The sequence below is a fragment of the Pristiophorus japonicus genome, chromosome 22 (genome assembly GCF_044704955.1).
Source record: "Pristiophorus japonicus isolate sPriJap1 chromosome 22, sPriJap1.hap1, whole genome shotgun sequence".
In the NCBI taxonomy this organism is placed as follows: Eukaryota; Metazoa; Chordata; class Chondrichthyes; family Pristiophoridae; genus Pristiophorus; species Pristiophorus japonicus.
The window spans coordinates 34,697,741-34,714,440 of NC_091998.1; the positions used below are offsets into that span (position 1 = coordinate 34,697,741).

The following is a 16,700-nucleotide window of genomic DNA, read 5'->3' on the forward strand; positions in this document are numbered from 1 at the left end:
ATCTATCTATCTGTGACTTGAATACATTCAATGAGCTAGCCTCAACTGCTTCCTTGGGCAGAGAATTCCACAGATTCACAACCCTCTGGGAGAAGAAATTCCTTCTCAACTCGGTTTTAAATTGGCTCCCCCGTTTTTTGAGGCTGTGCCCCCTAGTTCGTCTCCCCAACCAGTGGAAACAACCTCTCTGCCTCTATCTTGTCTATCCCTTTCATTATTTTAAATGTTTCGATAAGATCACCCCTCATCCTTCTGAACTCCAACGAGTAAAGACCCAGTCTACTCAATCTATCATCATAAGGTAACCCCCTCATCTCCGGAATCAACCTAGTGAATCGTCTCTGTACCCCCTCCAAAGCCAGTATATCCTTCCTTAAGTAAGGCGACCAAAACTGCACGCAGTACTCCAGGTGCGGCCTCACCAATACCCTATACAGTTGCAGAAGGACCTCCCTGCTCTTGTACTCCATCCCTCTCGCAATGAAGGTCAACATTCCATTCGCCTTCCTGATTACCTGCTGCACCTGCAAACTAACTTTTTGGGATTCATGCACAAGGACCCCCAGGTCCCTCTGCACCTCAGCATGTTGTAATTTCTCCCCATTCAAATATTATTCCCTTTTACTGTTTTTTTTTTTTTTCCCCCAAGGTGGATGACCTCACACTTTCCGACATTGTATTCCATCTGCCAAACCTTAGCCCATTCGCTTAACCTATCTAAATCTCTTTGCATACTCTCTGTGTCCTCTACACAACCCACTTTCCCACTAATCTTTGTGTCATCTGCAAATTTTGTTACACTACACTCTGTCCCCTCTTCCAGGTCATCTATGTATATTGTAAACAATTGTGGTCCCAGCACCGATCCCTGTGGCACACCACTAACCACTGATTTCCAACCTGAAAAGGACCCATTTATCCCGACTCTCTGCTTTCTGTTAGCCAGCAATTCTCTATCCATGCTAATACATTTCCACTGACCCCGCGTATCTTTATCTTCTGCAGTAACCTTTTGTTTGGCACCTTATCGAATGCCTTTTGAAAATCTAAATACACCACATCCATCGGTACACCTCTATCCATCATGCTCGTTATATCCTCAAAGAATTCCAGTAAATTAGTTAAACATGATTTCCCCTTCATGAATCCATGCTGCGTCTGCTTGATTGCACTATTCCTAACTAGATATCCCGCTATTTCTTCCTTAATGATAGTTCCAAGCATTTTCCCCACTACAGATGTTAAACTAACCGGCCTATAGTTATCTGCCTTTGGTCTGCCCCCTTTTTTAAACAGAGGCGTTACATTAGCTGCTTTCCAATCCGCTGGTACCTCCCCAGAGTCCAGAGAATTTTGGTAGATTATAACGAATGCATCTGCTATAACTTCCGTCATCTCTTTTCATACCCTGGGATGCATTTCATCAGGACCAGGGGACTTGTCTACCTTGAGTCCCATTAGCCTGTCCAGCACTACCCTCCTAGTGATAGTGATTACCTCCCTTTCCACATTCCTGTGACCAGCAATTTTTGGCATGGTTTTTATGTCTTCCACTGTGAAGACCAAAGCAAAATAATTGTTTAAGGTCTCAGCCATTTCCACATTTCCCATTATTAAATCCCCCTTCTCATCATCTAAGGGACCAACATTTACTTTAGTCACTCTTTTCCGTTTTATATATCTGTAAAAGCTTTTACTATCCGTTTTTATGTTTTGTGCAAGTTTACCTTCGTAATCTATTTTTACTTTCTTTATTGCTTTCTTAGTCATTCTTTGCTGTCGTTTAAAATTTTCCCAATCTTCTATTTTCCCACTAACCTTAGCCACCTTATACGCATTGGTTTTTAATTTGATACTCCTTAATTTTCCTGGTTATCCACGGCTGGTTATCCCTTCTCTTACCACCCTTTTTCATTGGAATATATTTTTGTTGAGCACTATGAAAGAGCTCCTTAAAAGTCCTCCGCTGTTCTTCAATTGTGCCACCGTTTAGTCTGTGTTTCCAGTCTACTTTAGCCAACTCTGCCCTCATCCCACTGTAGTCCCCTTTGTTTAAGCATAGTATGCTCGTTTGAGACACTACTTCCTCACCCTCAATCTGTATTACAAATTCAACCATACTATGATCACTCATTCCGAGAGGATCTTTTACTAGGAGATCGTTTATTATTCCTGTCTCATTACACAGGACTAGATCTAAGATAGCTTGCTCCCTTGTAGGTTCTGTAACATACTGTTCTAAGAAACAATCCCGTATGCATTCTATGAATTCTTCCTCCAGGCTACCCGTGCGATTTGAGTTGACCAATCGATATGTAGGTTAAAATCCCCCACGATTACTGCTGTTCCTTTTTCACATGCCTCCATTATTTCCTTGCTTATTGCCCGCCCCACCGTGAAGTTATTATTTGGGAGCCTATAAACTAGCCCACCAGTGACTTTTTCCCCTTACTATCTCGAATCTCCACCCACAATGATTCAACATTTTGTTCATTAGAGCCAATATCGTCTCTCACAGCTGCCCTGATATCATCCTTTATTAACAGAGCTACCCCACCTCCTTTCCCTTCTTGTCTATCTTTCCGAATCGTCAGATACCCCTATATGTTTAATTCCCAGTCTTGGCCACCCTGCAACCACGTTTCTGTAATGGCCACCAAATCATACCCATTTGCAATGATTTGTGCCGTCAACTCATTTACTTTATTTCGAATGCTGCGTGTGTTTAGGTAGAGTGTTTTAATACTAGTTTTTAATCCATGATTTTTAGTTTTGACCCCTCCTGCAGCTCCTTTACATTCAGTGGCCCTTTTTGTTTTTTGCCTTGGGTTTCTCTGCCCTCCACTTTTACTCATCTCCTTTCTGTCTTTTGCTTTTGTCTCCTTTTTGTTTCCCTCTGTCTCCCTGCATTGGTTCCCATCCCCCTGCCACATTAGTTTAACTCCTCCCCAACAGCACTAGCAAACACTCCCCCTAGGACATTGGTTCCGGTCCTGCCTAGGTGCAGACGGTCTGGTTTGTACTGGTCCCACCTCCCCCAGAACCGGTTTCAATGCCCCAGGAATTTGAATCTCTCCCTGCTGCACCACTGCTCAAGCCACGTATTCATCTGAGCTATCCTGCGATTCCTACTCTGACTAGCACGTGGCACTGGTAGCAATCCTGAGATTATTACTTTTGAGGTCCTACGTTTTAATTTAGCTCCTAGCTCCTTAAGTTCATCTCGTAGGACCTCATCCCTTTTTTTTTTAATCTATATCGTTGGTACCAATGTGCACCACAACAACTGGCTGTTCACCCTCCCTTTTCAGAATGTCCTGCACCCGCTCCGAGACATCCTTGACCCTTGCACCAGGGAGGCAACATACCATCCTGGAGTCTTGGTTGCGGCCGCAGAAACGCCTATCTATTCCCCTTACAATCAAATCCCCTATCACTATCGCTCTCCCACTCTTTTTCCTGCCCTCCTGTGCAGCAGAGCCAGCCACGGTGCCTTGAACTTGGCTACTGCTGCCCTCCCCTGATGAGTCATCCCCCTCAACAGTCGTCAAAACAGTGTATCTGTTTTGCAGGGGGATGACCGCAGGGGACCCCTGCACTACCTTCCTTGCACTGCCTTCCTGCTGGTCTTCCATTCCCTAGCTGGCTATGGACCCTTCACCTGCGGTATGACCAACTCACTAAACGTGCTATTCACATCATTCTCAGCATCGTGGATGCTCCAGAGTGAATCCACCCTCCGCTCCAACTCCGCAACGCGGTCTGTCAGGAGCTGGAGGCGGATACACTTCCCGCACACGTAGTCGTCAGGGACACTGGAGGCGTCCCTGAGTTTCCACATGGTACAGGAGGAGCATAACACGTGGCCCCTCGAGCCTGCTCCGCCATTTAATACGATCATGGCTAATCTGATCATGGTCTCGGGTCCACTTCCCTGCCTGTTCCCCATAACCCCTTATTCCCTTATCGTTGAAGAAGTTGTTTATCTTTGTCTTAAATTTATTCAATGTCCCAGCTTCCACAGCTCTCTGAGGCAGCGAATTTCACAGATTTACAACCCTCTGAGAGAAGAAATTCCTCCTCATCTCAGTTTTAAATGGGTGGCCCCTTATTCTAAGATTATGCCCCCTAGTTCTAGTTTCCCCTATCAGTGGAAACATCCTCTCTGCATCCATCCTGTCAAGCCCACTCATAATCTTAGACGTTTCGATAAGATCATCTCTCATTCTTCTGAATTCCAATGAGTCGAGGCCCAATTTCTTCAACCTTTCCTCTTAAGTCAACCCCCTCATCCTCGGAATCAACCTAGTGAACCTTCTCTGAACTGCCTCCAAAGCAAGTATATCCTTTCGTAAATATGGAAACCAAAACTGTACACAGTATTCCAGGTGTGGCCTCACAAACACCTTGTATAGCTGTAGCAAGACTTCCCTGCTTTTATAATCCATTCCCTTTGCAATAAAGACCAAGATACCATTGGCCTTCCTGATCACTTGCTGTACCTGCATACTAGCCTTCTGTGTTTCATGCACAAGTATCCCCAGGTCCCGCTGTACTGCAGCACTTTGCAATCTTTCTCTATTTAAATAATAACTTGCTCTTTGATTTTTTTCTGCCAAATTGCATAACCTCACACTTTCCAACATTATACTCCACCTGCCAAATTTTTGCCCACTCACTTAGCCTGTCTATGTCCTTTTGCAGATTTTTTGTGTCCTACTCACACATTGCTTTTCCTCCCATCTTTGTATCGTCAGCAAACTTGGCTACGTTACACTCTGTCCCTTCTTGAAAAGGTCTCTGCCTCCATTTTTCTAATGAAAAGTGTCCTGGTTTCTCACGGGTCTCTTTATAACTAGATCCTCTCATTGTGAGTGTCATCTTAGTCAATCTCTTCTCTACCTTCTCCCTGGCCTTGATGTCCTTCTTGAAATAGGGTATCCAGAGCTGGACTCTATATTCTAACTGGGGGTTAACCAGTAATTTGTATCGGAAAGTGAGCATATCTGGAGAGCAGGATCAGACTCCACACTAACGTTGTCCGTAGTTAAATAGCTTGCTGATGCAAATATCTAGGCTCGTACATGAGTAGCTGTTTAGGTGAGGTTCCGTGGGGCTGACGTCAGCTGAGGAGCAATACCCCGGGAGGAGGCAGCACCTTCAGCAGAGGAGGTGGAAATTGTGGGAGCAAAATTAAAAGATTGAGTGTCAGCTGTGGCTCAGTGGGTTGCACACTCGCCTCTGAGTCAGAAGGTTGTGGGTTCATAGAAAACATAGAAAATAGGTGCAGCAGTAGGCCATTCGGCCCTTCGAGCCTGCACCATCATTCACCTTAGTACCCCTTTCCTGCTTTTCCTCCATACCCCTTGATCCCTTTAGCCGTAAGGGCCATATCTAACTCCCTCTTGAATATATCCAATGAACTGGCATCAACAAATCTCTCTGGTAGAGAATTCCACAAGTTAACAACTCTGAGTGAGGAAGTTTCTCTTCATCTCGGTCCTAAATGGCTTGCCCCTTATCTTTAGACTGTGTCCCCTGGTTCTGGACTTCCCCAACATCGGGAACATTCTTCCTGCATCTAACCTGGCCAGTGCTGTCAGAATTTTATATGTTTCTATGAGATCCCCTCTCATCCTTCTAAACTCCAGTGAATATAAGCCTAGTCGATCCAGTCTCTCTTCATATGTCAGTCCTGCCATCCCGGGAATCAGTCTGGTGAACCTTCGCTGCACTCCCTCAATAGCAAGAACGTCCTTCCTCAGATTAGACCAAAACTGAACACAATATTCCAGGTGAGGCCTCACCAAGGCCCTGTACAACTGCAGTAAAACCTCCCTGCTCTTGTACTCAAATCCCCTAGCCATTTGCCTTCTTCACCACCTGCATGCCAACTTTCAATGACTGATGAACCATGACACCCACGTCTCGTTGCATCTCCCCTTTTCCTAATCTGCCGCCATTCAAATAATATTCTGCCTTTGTGTTTTTTTCCCCAAAGTGGATAACCTCACATTTATCCACATTATAATGCATTTGCAATGCATTTGCCCACTCACCTAACCTGTCCAAGTCACCCTGCAGCCTCTTGGCATCCTCCTCACAGCTCACACCACCACTCAGCTTAGTGTCATCTGCAAACTTAGAGATATTACACTCAATTCCTTCATCTAAATCATTGATGTATATTATAAATAGCTGGGGTGGCAGCACTGAGCCCTGCGGCACCCCACTAGTCACTGCCTGCCATTCTGAAAAGGACCCGTTTATCCCGACTCTCTGCTTCCTGTCTGCCATTACCCCCAATACCATGTGCTTTAATTTTGCACACCAATCTCTTGTGTGGGACCTTGTCAAAAGTCTTGCCCACTCCAGGGACTTGAACACGTAGTCTAGGCTGACACGCCACTGCAGTGCTGAGGGAGTGCCGTCTTTCAAAAGACGTTAAACCGAAGCCCCATGTGCTCTCAGGTGAACGTTAACGATCTCTCAGCACTATTTTGAAGAAGAGCAGGGGAGTTCTCCTCAGTGGTCTGGCCAATATTTATCCCTCAACCAACACAAAACTCATTATTTGATCATGATCTTGCTGTGGGAGCTTGCTGTGCGCAAATTAGCTGCAGTGTTTCCCACATTACAACAATGATTACACATCAAAAAAGTACTTAATTGGCTGTAAAGCACTTTGGGACGTCCTGAAATCATGAAAGACGCTAAGTAAATCCAATTTTTTTTTATTTTATTGGGCAATTAAGCATTTCAAAGTAATTGGTTGTATTGGAATGAAAATCTATGTAAAGATTTCCTATAGAATTTCCTATGCGAATTCTGCCCCAAAAACCTGAGGAGGGCCATGATCCATGCAAGTATATCTGCAATCATTCAGGTTTACTACACTGAAAGGCCAGTCAGCCGATTGTATTTGTGCTGGCCAATTGCTCGAATAATGTGGAACTTATCCCATTGTTTTTGCCTTTCTCTCTCTCTCTCTCTCTCTCTCTCTAGTCCTGTATCTATCTCTGCTTCAAATAATTATCATTTTCTCTGCCTCAAGCACTCCCTGGGACAATGCGTTTCATGCTCCAACTAAATCTCTGAAGAAACTTTTCCTAACCCCCTCCCCTCACTCTCTTAGTAACTATTTTAAATTGAGAGGAAATAGTCTTTCCATATTTACTTTAATAAAACCCTTCATAATTTAAAAAAGCGGTATTAAATCTCCTCTTGGCCTTCTCTGCTCCATTGGGACTATTCCCAGTATCTCAAGTCTCTCCTCAGAACTATAGTTTCTCATCCCTGGCATCCTCCTGGTGAATCTACACTGGACAGGCAAAACTGTACACTGTCATTTAACTGTGGCCTGACCAACATTTTGTTCAAATTTAGCATTTACTTCTTTACAACATCACCAGAACATTACCTGGTGATTATCACATTGCTGTTTGTGGGATCTTGCTGTGTGCAAACTGTGTTTCCTACATTACAACAGTGACTACACTTCAAAAGTACTTCATTGTTGTGAAGCACTTTGAGATGTCCTGAGGTCTATAAATGCAAGTCCGTCTTTCTTTCTAAAATGAACAAAAAGGTCTGTCACTTTGTAAAAGCAGGCGCATGTTGTTTGATGGCATACCACGAATAGCAGTTACCATTTACCTCTTGCTGCCAAGTTATGCCACATTAAGTTGTGGAGTACCTGGAATTTGAAGAGATCTAGAAATTAATTTGTTAGCATATTCATTCTACCTGTGTAATGTAGAATATTGGATGGAGGTGTATAGTGGGACGGGACAGAGTAAATCTTTATTTTCAGTGACTATTCAAACATATTTAGTCCTGCTCTCATTTTGGTTAATCACAAAATCTCCTTTTCTCCAGTGGCTCAAAGTTCTTGTATAGGTCTGTTCATTGATAAAGATATCAGTGCCTAATTAGGTTTGCCTAATTTAACTAGTCAAAGAAAAAAAAATCCAGGAGATTGACTTCAAATTAGTTTTTCAATGTCAATGTAACCCCACTATTTAAAAAAGGAGGGAAGAGAAAACGGGAAGCTACAGACCGGTTAGCCTGAAATCAGTAGTAGGGAAAATTATAAAAGGATGTGATAACAGCACACTTGGATAATAACAATGGGATTAAACAAAGTCAACATGGATTTATGAAAGGAAAATCATGTTTAACAAACCTACTGGAATTTTTTGAGGATGTAACTGATAGAATAGATAAGGGAGAACCAGTGGATGTAGTAAATTTGGATTTTCAGAAGGCCTTTGATAAAGTCCCACATAAGAGGTTAGTGTGCAAAATTAAATCACATAGGATTAGGGGTAATGTATTGACATGAATTGAAAATTGGTTAACTGACAGGAAACAGAGAATAGGAATAAATGGTTTTTTTTCAGGGTGGCGGGCAGTGGGGTACCATAGGGATCAATGCTTGGGGCCCCAGCTATTCACAATATATATAAATGATTTGGATGAGGGAACCAAATGTAATATTTCCAAGTTTGCTGACGACACAAAACTAGGCAAAATTGTGAGTTGTGAGGAGGATGCAAAGACGCTGCAAGGTGATTTAGATAGGTTGAATGAGTGGGCAAACACATGGCAGATGCAGTATAACGTGGATAAATGTGAAGTTATCCACTTTGGTAGGAAAATCATAAGGACAATGTATTATTTAAATGGTGATGGCTTGGGAAGTGTTGATGTACACCAGTCATTGAAAGCAAACATGCAGGTGTAGCAAGCAGTTAGGAAGGCAAATGGTATGTTGGCCATCATTGCAAGAGGATTTGAGTACAGGAGCAAGGATGTCTTACTACAGTTATACAGGGCCTTGGTGAGATCGCACTTGGAATATTGTGTGCAGTTTTGGTCTCCTTACCTAAGAAAGGATATACTTGCCATAGAGGGAGTGCAGCGAAGATTCACCAGACTGATTCCTGGGATGGCAGGACTGTCGTATGAGGAGAGATTGGGTCGACGAGGCCTGTATTCACTAGAGTTTAGAAGAATGAGAGGGGATCTCATTGAAATGTATAAAATTCTGACTGGGTTGGATAGACTGGATGTGGGGAGGATGTTTCCGGGGGCTGGGAAGTCTAGAACAAGGGATCACAGTCTCAGGATACGGGGTAGGAAATTTAGGACCGAGGTGAGGAGAAATGTTTTCACTGAGGGTGGTGAACCTGTGGAATTCTCTACCACAGAAGGCTGTGGAGGCCAAGTCAATGAATATATTTGAGAAGGAGATAGCTAGATTTCTAGAAACAAAAGGCATCAAGGGGTATGGGGAAAAAGCGGGAATATGGTGTTGAGATAGAGGATCAGCCATGATCATATTGAATGGTGGTGCAGACTCGAAGGGCCGAATGGCCTACGACTGCTCGTATTTTCTAATAGAATATTCGAGCAATAGGATGTCTTTAATAGAATGAAAAAACTCCTGTATATCAGATTATCCAAGAAACGTATCGCAACACGTGTCTGGTTGATGTAACTTTTTGTGCCTTGCATGAGAATTTTTCTAAGTAATTTAAGTGTTTCGGGAATTCCAATTGGTAACTTTGAAGGTATGAGGTGTGAATTGGCTAGGATAGATTGGTGAATGATACTTAAGGGGTTGACTGTGGATGGGCAATGGCAGACATTTAGAGACCGCATGGATGAACTACAACAATTGTACATTCCTGTCTGGCGTAAAAATAAAAAAGGGAAGGTGGCTATCAAGGGAAATCAGGGATAGTATTAAAGCCAAGGAAGTGGCAACAAATTGGCCAGAAATAGCAGTGAACCCGGGGACTGGGAGACGTTTAGAACTCAGCAGAGGAGGACAAAGGGTTTGATTAAGGCAGGGAAAATAGAGTATGAGAGGAAGCTTGCAGGGAACATTAAGACGGACTGCAAAAGTTTCTATAGATATGTAAAGAGAAAAAGGTTCGTAAAGACAAACGTAGGTCCCCTGCAGTCAGAATCAGGGGAAGTCATAACGGGGAACAAAGAAATGGCAGACCAATTGAACAAGTACTTTGGTTCGGTATTCACTAAGGAGGACACAAACAACCTTCCGGATATAAAAGGGGTCAGAGGGTCGAGTAAGGAGGAGGAACTGAGGGAAATCTTTATTAGTCGGGAAATTGTGTTGGGGAAATTGATGGGATTGAAGGCCGATAAATCCCCAGGGCCTGATGGATTGCATCCCAGAGTACTTAAGGAGGTGGCCTTGGAAATAGTGGATGCATTGACAATCATTTTCCAACATTCCATTGACTCTGGATCAGTTCCTATGGAGTGGAAGGTAGCCAATATAACCCCACTTTTTAAAAAAGGAGGGAGAGAGAAAACAGGGAATTATAGACCGGTCAGCCTGACATCGGTAGTGGGTAAAATGATGGAATCAATTATTAAGGATGTCATAGCAGCGCATTTGGAAAGAGGTGACATGATAGGTCCAAGTCAGCATGGATTTATGAAAGGGAAGTCATACTTGACAAATCTTCTGGAATTTTTTGAGGATGTTTCCAGTAGAGTGGACAAGGGAGAACCAGTTGATGTGGTGTATTTGGACTTTCAGAAGTCTTTCGACAAGGTCCCACACAAGAGATTAATGTGCAAAGTTAAAGCACATGGGATTGGGGCTAGTGTGCTGACGTGGATTGAGAACTGGTTGGCAGACAGGAAGCAAAGAGTAGGAGTAAATGGTTACTTTTCAGAATGGCAGGCAGTGACTAGTGGGGTACCGCAAGGTTCTGTGCTGGGGCCCCAGCTGTTTACACTGTACATTAATGATTTAGACGAGGGGATTAAAAATGTAGTATCTCCAAATTTGCGGATGACACTAAGTTGGGTGGTAGTGTGAGCTGCGAGGAGGATGCTATGAGGCTGCAGAGTGACTTGGATAGGTTAGGTGAGTGGGCAAATGCATGGCAGATGAAGTATAATGTGGATAAATGTGAGGTTATCCACTTTGGTAGTAAAAACAGAGAGACAGACTATTATCTGAATGGTGACAGATTAGGAAAAGGGGAGGTGCAATGAAACCTGGGTGTCATGGTACATCAGTCATTGAAGGTTGTCATGCAGGTACAGCAGGCGGTTAAGAAAGCAAATGGCATGTTGGCCTTCATAGCGAAGGGATTTGAGTACAGGGGCATGGAGGTGTTACTACAGTTGTACAGGGCCTTGGTGAGGCCACACCTGGAGTATTGTGTACAGTTTTGGTCTCCTAACTTGAGAAAGGATATTCTTGCTATTGAGGGAGTGCAGCGAAGGTTCACCAGACTGATTCCTGGGATGGCGGGACTGACATATCAAGAAAGACTGGATCAACTGGGCTTGTATTCACTGGAGTTCAAAAGAATGAGAGGGGATCTCATAGAAACGTTTAAAATTCTGATGGATTTCGACAGGTTAGATGCAGGAAAGAATGTTCCCAATGTTGGGGAAGTCCAGAACCAGGGGTCACAGTCTAAGGATAAGTAGTAAGCCATTTAGGACCGAGATGAGGAGAAACTTCTTGACCCAGAGGGTGGTGAACCTGTGGAATTCTCGATCACAGAAAGTTGTTGAGGCCAATTCACTAAATATATTCAAAAAGGAGTTAGATGTAGTCCTTACTACTAGGGGGATCAAGGGCTATGGCGAGAAAGCAGGAATGGGGTACTGAAGTTGCATGTTCAGCCATGAACTCATTGAATGGCGGTGCAGGTTCGAAGGGCCAAATGGCCTACTCCTGCACCTATTTTTGATGTTTCTAATAGCAGTGATTTTAACATAACCGTGCACCTCCATTGGACAAATTTCAATTGAGTGAGAAGAATGCGCTGTGACTGGGAGAATTTACTGATAAAAGGGATGGGAGTTGGGAGCTCACAGATTCTGATCTACATAAATGACATGGAATCAGAAACTTGATGCAAGTAAATTCACAGATACTAAACTGTGGGGACCACTGCAACAAAAGCAGAGTCTGAAGCAGGCAAGGATTGGCAAAAGAACATCCTTGATAAGTCCCAGGTCTTACAAATTGTATTGAGCTAGTTAAAGGAGACCGTGATAGTAGACTGTGTACAAACCATGTCCAGTCATTGCGGAGCACTTACCAAAGCAAACTGGGTGCAGGAGGCCGATGGCGGGTGAAAGGCTGGGAGAATGTGGCAAGGTGCCTCAGCGGGAGTTCAGCCTTGAGGTCCACTTAGATCGGAGTATTTTTTTTCCTATGGTGAAGTGAGTAAGCAGGATATAATTCTTGAGAGTTCAGGCCAACACTATCTACATTTTCTAAGATAAACACAGGGATGGCAATGCAGGGAATTCTCATAAAGTATGTGCAGCACGATATGTGGGTCTTTGTTGTATCCAGGTGCAGCACATTGCACTAAGTGATAGTAAACAGTGGCAGTGGAGCCAGCAAATTCTGTGCTCGAGCAGCAATTGGCCACACAGATTCTGAGTAATCTGAGACATGACGTGGTATGTGTAGTATGCTGAAGAGAAACAGGTGACTGAACCTGTGCTTCCCAAAGGTTTTCACCACCCCCAGGGTTTTCCTCGCCCCACGTCTGAGTCTTGATGGAGATTGATTGCCATGATTAGTCGTCATCTCCATTGTATCCTGCGACTACCAGCATGGTAGAAGATGAACTAGACCGGTCTTGGTCTTTTTTTGTCTAGTAGTTCCTTTGTTCCACTCTGCAGCATCAGGGGTTTCTGGATCAAACTCTCTGAAATGTGTTGACCTAAGACGTTAAAAGATGCAATGGTTTCTGCCTGAACTACTCTGTGGCAAAACGTTCCATGTTCCAAAAATTTCTCCGAACTCTGCTCACTGTTGAAGACTGTTTTAAGTTGATGACCCCCTTATCACTGACTCCAACTAGAGGAACTAGTCTTTCCCCAATTCACCATCAAAACCTGTGTGTTCTCCATGGCTTTTATACAATGGACTGTCCATATCTGCATACAGTGCAATAACGATGGCCTGTACATTGCCTTGTACAAACACGTTACTACTTTGCTCATGTACTGTATACCCCTCCTCAAAATAATTAGCCAGACACTCATCTCCATGCTGTTTGTGATATCTTGTATGCAAAATGGCTGCTCCATTTCTCTACACAAGTCACTGCACTTCAGAGTAGTTCATTGTATGTGAAGCACTTTGAGATGGTCACGAGATCGATAAGGTTCTATCTGTGAAGGTGATCAGAAGCAAGATCATTTTCTTTAACTTTCCCCGGTTCCGGGGTACTGAGGCGGGTTGCAGCATCCCAAATGCTGCCTTGGCTGACGTCCGCTAGCTCGGGGTCGGCCAGCGATGGAACCTGGGCTGGGACAGCCTGATCCGTATGGCTCGGTACCAGAATGGGTAGTGCATTTCACCGCGGAGCTTTCTGCATATGTTTGAATAGTCAGTTACAAAATATAAAGAGATTATCGCTGTTTCAGACATTAATATACTAAATAATTAGGCAAATAAAGGGGGCATAATTGTCTGGTACATATTATTGACATTGGGCTATGGATTGCTTGTCTAGCCGGAAACAGGTTATTTAAATACTCATGCATTTAAAATCTGACTGAAAAGCCATAGTAATGCTAAAGTATTCTGCTGCAGATATTTGATTGAAAATGGCTGTTGTGTCGGTAACCTTAGACCAGTGCTGCTTAGTACAGCACAGTGCTATTTGTGTCTCCGCGCCTTCAGATGTTGCCCATGTTGAAGAGATATGGAGACAGGGCAGGAAAGTGGAGTCAAGGTCGAAGATCAGCCATGATCTCATTAAATGGCAGAGCAAGCTTGAGGGGCCGTATGGCCTACTCTTATTTCTTATGTTCCATTGAGTCTCCATTGATGGCATACTTCACTGAGATGGGTTTCCTCTGTTCCTTATATTGCTGGTGGTGTTTTATTAAGACGGGGCATTATACAATACATGAATCATTCTGCTGCTGCAGTCTATTCTATTAACCAACAGTCTGATTGTTGTAAGTAAATAACCTGAAGTCACTGGGTTTAATTGGTGGGGGGACTTTGCAGATTGAAATGTGCTCGTCAGTTAAACACCGGCATTATAAATTGTTTTGCATATGCAACAAAGTACGGTGAGCTGGCATGTTTGACACTACAGGAAGCGATGCACTGTCGATTTTAGAAAGCTTGTACTTGGCACATTACCATTATCCCAAGCTGTTCTGGCAATGTGCCACTCTTTTATTCTTTAATAAGGTTGAACTTTCAACTCTGTCTCTTTGTTGTTTTGACTATTAATGATTTAAAATACCCTAATGGAAACTGCAAATTATAACTGCAACGTTGCTACTAAGCAAAATGGTGCTATTCCAGCCTCAGCTGGAAATAATGAGCATGGGTTTGATCAGCCTGCTGGCATAATAGTTACTGGAATGGGTGTACAGGTAACTAAGTGAAATATAACAGGTACTGCAAAGCGCACTCTGCCCTGTGTCCAAATTTACTACCCACCCGCCTCTCCTAAAGACTGTGACTTGCTGCTGTACAGTTCCACAGACACACTCTGGTATCTTGTACAAGTGAATATTCTTCATTGTACAGTGTGTATTTGGAAAGGGAGTGTTAGCAGATATTTGGCCTTCAATCTGTTCCCCATTGTTATCAGTGTCTGTGCACGCATCCTGTTCAGGTGGAGTCATTGGATATCGATCAGAAGTGGGCAACGTTGGCTGTTGTTTCTCCTCCTCCAGTCCCCCAAGGTCAGGGACTTGCCACGCACTTTTATTACTTGCCATGTCTGCATGTCGCAGTGTGCTATCTCTATACAAGGCATAGTGCAGGTAGTTATTCATTATTGTACAGATGTTACATTTAGGTACTGTGTACTCATCCTGCAACAAAATGTTTTTTGTTTCTAGGTGCTGTTGGTTATATGGGAACAAGTGCCTTTGTCAGAAAGATCTACACCAATGTGAAAATTGACTAAAGAAGGCCAGAGACCCTGGGAGCTGAGGATCACTTACTGCTTTTTGTTTGTTAGGCTGGAACTTGCACAGATTAAACTGCAAGGAGACATTGGGTTAACACTGGGTAAAATGTGGGTTCCATTCATGGAAGCTTAAAGCAACATCTGTTTCCCTTGATCCTGAGCTCGAATTGACTGCTTTAACCAACTGTTCAGCAAAAGCTTGGATTATATGCAGTAAACATTGCTACAATACAGTGCTAATCTTCCCACATAAAACATAGCTCATTAATGAAGAATAGACTAGCTCTCTTCAATGAAGAGGACAAACAGTTTATTTAAAATCATTTGTTCCATTGAGAAGGAGGGAAAAATCTGACTACTTGAAAGTTATTCGAGCCTCCATTCTGCGACTGTTACCTTTCCAAATCGATCAGAAGGGTAACTCCAGAAAAAGCTGTGCGTTCTAGTTTCCGTGACCGTTACTCAAAAACCTGCTATGTTTTTGTACTTTATCAATGTTGGGAGCTTATTGCATTTATTTTAATTTGTAAATTTGACACCGTTTATGTACTATCTTCAGTAATAAGAGTGCACATCAGTCATGATTATAATTGGACCAACTCCATTTCTGTATCTTAAAAGTCAAGCCTGAGATGTAAGTTGTAACTTGGTTCTCGGCTTCAGTCCATCCAAAGAGTGAAGACTAAGGACAGAGATGATCATCTGCACTGAAATTCACGGTAGTTAGCTTACAAAGGAAAACAAGAGTATACTGTTAGAAAGGCTGGTGATCTGTTGATGGTTTTTATTCGAAAGCTCTAAGTGAAATATTTTAATTGGGCGTATAAACTGATTTTCTTGTTTATTTTTCCTCCTCTCCAAAGCGTTAGTCTTGCAGCTTAGTCTTGTTTTATGTTGCGGTGGGAATGAAGGCTTTACTTAAGATAATATGAAAGGGGGTAATAATTGTATATAACCTTATAATGTAACTTTAGGCGTAGAACCCAAATTTATTTGGATGTACAGATTTATTACATAGTACTTTTTCTGATAACAAATTAATTTGGTGTATAAATGTGTGACAATTTTTTGGGTGGCTTTTTACATCTTGCCTGCCATTGCATGAAAATGGTATCTCCATTATATGTGTGGATGTTACTCTGACTACTTTAGTATTTTTCCAATTCTCTCTCTGAAGGCTCAACAAAATTGTAATTTAGAACCTAAAATTTTGTTAATCCTACCTGAGCACTCGACACGTGCATCATCTGGAGCATTACTGCTTGAAGGAATGTTCAGGAATAATGAAAACAAAATAAAACTTTTCAGACATAAGATTTGTCGTTGTCTTTAACATGAAATGGTTGCACACAGAGTACGAGAAGTAACGTTGGCAAAAATAGAAACTCAGGTGTTGCAAATCTGAAATAAAAACAGAATTGCTGGAGAGGCACACCGTGTCTGGACAGGGTTGAGACCTTTCCAAGACGGAACAAAATGAAAAGGGAGGTGAAGAACTGGTTAGAAACATAGAAAATAGGTGCAGGAGTAGGCCATTCGGCCTTTCGAGCCTGCACCACCATTCAATAAGATCATGGCTGATCATTCACCTAACTCCCTCTTGAAGAACTGGTAAGCGGTGAAGAGTGCAGATACGTTAGCCATATTAACAAGGCATGTAGAGTGATTTAAGAACCTATATCCATTATGGAATTAGCCTGTTGATATTTTAAAGATTTCTTTGAGCTATTTTTCAAT

General features: G+C 42.8%; 1 protein-coding gene across 1 annotated transcript in view; it reads left to right on the forward strand.

Moving 5' to 3' along the window:
* Positions 1-16,277, forward strand: part of tm9sf3 (transmembrane 9 superfamily member 3) — a 154,188-nt gene extending 137,911 nt beyond the window's left edge. The window contains exon 15 of the mRNA XM_070865918.1: positions 14,893-16,277. Coding sequence (XP_070722019.1) covers positions 14,893-14,960 — 68 coding nt within the window. The 3' untranslated portion in view covers positions 14,961-16,277. The remainder of the gene's footprint in view (positions 1-14,892) is intronic.
* The last annotated feature ends 423 nt before the right edge of the window (positions 16,278-16,700 follow it).